Source organism: Eptatretus burgeri, chromosome 3, assembly GCF_056783735.1.
Source record: "Eptatretus burgeri isolate ZD-2024b chromosome 3, Ebu_testis_v1, whole genome shotgun sequence".
Lineage (NCBI taxonomy): Eukaryota > Metazoa > Chordata > Myxini > Myxiniformes > Myxinidae > Eptatretus > Eptatretus burgeri.
This window is the reverse complement of record NC_140963.1, coordinates 89184638-89189970: the sequence shown is the minus strand read 5'-3', so window position 1 is coordinate 89189970 and position 5333 is coordinate 89184638. Positions and strand designations below refer to the sequence as shown.

The 5333-nt window shown below is 36.0% G+C and overlaps 1 protein-coding gene across 1 annotated transcript in view; it reads left to right on the top strand.

Moving 5' to 3' along the window:
• Positions 1-2: 2 nt before the first annotated feature.
• Positions 3-5333, top strand: part of LOC147030406 (dnaJ homolog subfamily B member 13-like) — an 83347-nt gene continuing 78016 nt past the window's right edge. The window contains exons 1-2 of the mRNA XM_085872183.1: positions 3-46; positions 212-295. Of these exons, the coding sequence (XP_085728309.1) occupies positions 18-46; positions 212-295 (113 nt within the window). The 5' untranslated portion in view covers positions 3-17. The remainder of the gene's footprint in view (positions 47-211; positions 296-5333) is intronic.

Below are 5333 nucleotides of genomic sequence, written 5' to 3'. Positions count from 1 at the left end.
GCCGTTAATGGTGGTTGATGAGTAAAGGTGTGCATGGTATTCTCAAGTAAACCCTTCGTTTTCTTTTTCTCCTGTTTAGACATTTTGATCTCCAAGCAATTATTTGGAGTGCAGCTCTTGATAATTGTTTTTTGCTTCAGTTAACGTTTCCTTACAAATCAAGAAAGTTGGAGAAAAGAATAACGGGAAAAGCGCGCGAATGTGTTTGCAGTTTTGAAGCCGTTCGAGCAATGGAAGATCCGTATGTCGTCCTGGGATTGACGCGGAATGCCTCGGATGACGACGTGAAGCGGGCGTAAGTGAATGGTGGAGAGAAAATTTGAACAGAAGCGTAAACACCCTCTGTGGTAAATGAGAATGATTGTATGATCATGTAATCTGGGAAATGATTATGATTGTCTGGTCATGTAATCTCTGGTAAATGAGAATGATTGTATGGTCATGTAATCTGTGGTAAATGAGAATGATTGTATGATCATGTAATCTGTGGTAAATGAGAATGATTGTATCACCATGTAATCTGTGGTAAATGAGAATGATTGTATGGTCATGTAATCTGTGGTAAATGAGAATGATTGTATGATCATGTAATCTGTGGTAAATGAGAATGATTGTATCGCCATGTAATCTGTGGTAAATGAGAATGATTGTATCGCCATGTAATCTGTAGGAAATGAGAATGATTGTATGGTCATGTAATCTGTGGTAAATGAGAATGATTGTATGGTCATGTAATCTGTGGTAAATGAGAGTGATTGTATCGCCATGTAATCTGTGGTAAATGAGAATGATTGTATCGCCATGTAATCTGTGGTAAATGAGAATGATTGTATGGCCATGTAATCTGTGGTAAATGAGAGTGATTGTATGGCCATGTAATCTGTGGTAAATGAGAGTGATTGTCTGGCCATGTAATCTGTGGTAAATGAGAATGATTGTATGGCCATGTAATTTGTGGTAAATGAGAGTGATTGTATCGCCATGTAATCTGTGGTAAATGAGAATGATTGTATGGTCATGTAATCTGTGGTAAATGAGAATGATTTTATGGTCATGTAATCTGTGGTAAATGAGAGTGATTGTATCGCCATGTAATCTGTGGTAAATGAGAATGATTGTATGGTCATGTAATCTGTGGTAAATGAGAATGATTTTATGGCCATGTAATCTTTGGAAAATGAGAATGATTGTATCGCCATGTAATCTGTGGTAAATGAGAATGATTGTATGGTCATGTATTCTGTGGTAAATGAGAATGATTGTATGGTCATGTAATCTGTGGTAAATGAGAGTGATTGTATCGCCATGTAATCTGTGGTAAATGAGAATGATTGTATGGTCATGTAATCTGTGGTAAATGAGAATGATTTTATGGCCATGTAATCTTTGGAAAATGAGAATGATTGTATCGCCATGTAATCTGTGGTAAATGAGAATGATTGTATGGTCATGTATTCTGTGGTAAATGAGAATGATTGTATCGCCATGTAATCTGTGGTAAATGAGAATGATTGTATGGTCATGTAATCTGTGGTAAATGAGAGTGATTGTATCGCCATGTAATCTGTGGTAAATGAGAATGATTGTATGGCCATGTAATCTGTGGTAAATGAGAATGATTGTATGGCCATGTAATCTGTGGTAAATGAGAATGATTGTATCGCCATGTAATCTGTGGTAAATGAGAATGATTGTATGGCCATGTAATCTGTGGCAAATGAGAATGATTGTATCGCCATGTAATCTGTAGTAAATGAGAATGATTGTATGGTCATGTAATCTGTGGTAAATGAGAGTGATTGTATCGCCATGTAATCTGTGGTAAATGAGAGTGATTGTATGGCCATGTAATCTGTGGTAAATGAGAATGATTGTATGGTCATGTATTCTGTGGTAAATGAGAATGATTGTATGGTCATGTATTCTGTGGTAAATGAGAATGATTTTATGGCCATGTAATCTTTGGAAAATGAGAATGATTGTATCGCCATGTAATCTGTGGTAAATGAGAATGATTGTATGGTCATGTAATCTGTGGTAAATGAGAGTGATTGTATCGCCATGTAATCTGTGGTAAATGAGAGTGATTGTATCGCCGTGTAATCTGTGGTAAATGAGAGTGATTGTATCGCCATGTAATCTGTGGTAAATGAGAGTGATTGTATCGCCATATAATCTGTGGTAAATGAGAATGATTGTATGGTCATGTAATCTGTGGTAAATGAGAATGATTTTATGGCCATGTAATCTTTGGAAAATGAGAATGATTGTATCGCCATGTAATCTGTAGTAAATGAGAATGATTGTATGGTCATGTAATCTGTGGTAAATGAGAGTGATTGTATCGCCATGTAATCTGTGGTAAATGAGAATGATTGTATCGCCATGTAATCTGTGGTAAATGAGAATGATTGTATGGCCATGTAATCTGTGGTAAATGAGAATGATTGTATGGCCATGTAATCTGTGGTAAATGAGAATGATTGTATGATCATGTAATCTGTGGCAAATGAGAATGATTGTATCGCCATGTAATCTGTAGTAAATGAGAATGATTGTATGGTCATGTAATCTGTGGTAAATGAGAGTGATTGTATCGCCATGTAATCTGTGGTAAATGAGAGTGATTGTATGGCCATGTAATCTGTGGTAAATGAGAATGATTGTATGGTCATGTAATCTGTGGTAAATGAGAATGATTGTATGGTCATGTATTCTGTGGTAAATGAGAATGATTTTATGGCCATGTAATCTTTGGAAAATGAGAATGATTGTATCGCCATGTAATCTGTGGTAAATGAGAGTGATTGTATGGCCATGTAATCTGTGGTAAATGAGAATGATTGTATGGTCATGTAATCTGTGGTAAATGAGAATGATTGTATGGTCATGTATTCTGTGGTAAATGAGAATGATTTTATGGCCATGTAATCTGTGGTAAATGAGAGTGATTGTATCGCCATGTAATTTGTGGTAAATGAGAATGATTGTATGGTCATGTATTCTGTGGTAAATGAGAATGATTGTATCGCCATGTAATCTTTGGAAAATGAGAATGATTGTATGGCCATGTAATCTGTGGTAAATGAGAATGATTGTATCGCCATGTAATCTGTGGTAAATGAGAATGATTGTATCGCCATGTAATCTGTGGTAAATGAGAATGATTGTATGGCCATGTAATCTGTGGTAAATGAGAATGATTGTATCGCCATGTAATCTGTGGTAAATGAGAATGATTGTATGGCCATGTAATCTGTGGTAAATGAGAATGATTGTATGGCCATGTAATCTGTGGTAAATGAGAATGATTGTATGGCCATGTAATCTGTGGTAAATGAGAATGATTGTATGGCCATGTAATCTGTGGTAAATGAGAATGATTGTATCGCCATGTAATCTGTGGTAAATGAGAATGATTGTATCGCCATGTAATCTGTGGTAAATGAGAATGATTGTATGGCCATGTAATCTGTGGTAAATGAGAATGATTGTATGGCCATGTAATCTGTGGTAAATGAGTATGATTGTATCGCCATGTAATCTGTGGTAAATGAGAATGATTGTATGGCCATGTAATCTGTGGTAAATGAGAATGATTGTATCGCCATGTAATCTGTGGTAAATGAGAATGATTGTATGGTCATGTATTCTGTGGTAAATGAGAATGATTGTATCGCCATGTAATCTGTGGTAAATGAGTATGATTGTATCGCCATGTAATCTGTGGTAAATGAGAATGATTGTATGGCCATGTAATCTGTGGTAAATGAGAATGATTGTATGGCCATGTAATCTGTGGTAAATGAGAATGATTGTATGGCCATGTAATCTGTGGTAAATGAGTATGATTGTATCGCCATGTAATCTGTGGTAAATGAGAATGATTGTATATGTAATCTGATTGTATCGCCATGTAATCTGTGGTAAATGAGAATGATTGTATCCATGTAATCTGTGGTAAATGAGAATGATTGTATCGATTGTATCGCCCATGTAATCTGTGGTAAATGAGAATGATTGTATCGCCATGTAATCTGTGGTAAATGAGAATGATTGTATCGCCATGTAATCTGTGGTAAATGAGAATGATTGTATGGCCATGTAATCTGTGGTAAATGAGAATGATTGTATCGCCATGTAATCTGTGGTAAATGAGAGTGATTGTATGGCCATGTAATCTGTGGTGAATGAGAGTGATTGTATCGCCATGTAATCTGTGGTAAATGAGAATGATTGTATGGCCATGTAATCTGTGGTAAATGAGAATGATTGTATCGCCATGTAATCTGTGGTAAATGAGAATGATTGTATGGCCATGTAATCTGTGGTAAATGAGAGTGATTGTATGGCCATGTAATCTGTGGTAAATGAGAATGATTGTATGGCCATGCAATCTGTGGTAAATGAGAATGATTGTATGGCCATGTAATCTGTGGTAAATGAGTATGATTGTATGGCCATGTAATCTGTGGTAAATGAGAATGATTGTATGGCCATGTAATCTGTGGTAAATGAGAATGATTGTATGGCCATGTAATCTGTGGTAAATGAGAATGATTGTATGGCCATGTAATCTGTGGTAAATGAGAATGATTGTATGGCCATGTAATCTGTGGTAAATGAGAATGATTGTATCGCCATGTAATCTGTGGTAAATGAGAATGATTGTATCGCCATGTAATCTGTGGTAAATGAGAATGATTGTATGGCCATGTAATCTGTGGTAAATGAGAATGATTGTATGGCCATGTAATCTGTGGTAAATGAGAATGATTGTATGGCCATGTAATCTGTGGTAAATGAGTATGATTGTATCGCCATGTAATCTGTGGTAAATGAGAATGATTGTATGGCCATGTAATCTGTGGTAAATGAGAATGATTGTATGGCCATGTAATCTGTGGTAAATGAGAATGATTGTATCGCCATGTAATCTGTGGTAAATGAGAATGATTGTATGGCCATGTAATCTGTGGTAAATGAGAATGATTGTATGGCCATGTAATCTGTGGTAAATGAGAATGATTGTATCGCCATGTAATCTGTGGTAAATGAGAATGATTGTATGGCCATGTAATCTGTGGTAAATGAGAATGATTGTATGGCCATGTAATCTGTGGTAAATGAGAATGATTGTATCGCCATGTAATCTGTGGTAAATGAGAATGATTGTATGGCCATGTAATCTGTGGTAAATGAGAATGATTGTATGGCCATGTAATCTGTGGTAAATGAGAATGATTGTATCGCCATGTAATCTGTGGTAAATGAGAGTGATTGTATCGCCATGTAATCTGTGGTAAATGAGAATGATTGTATGGCCATGTAAT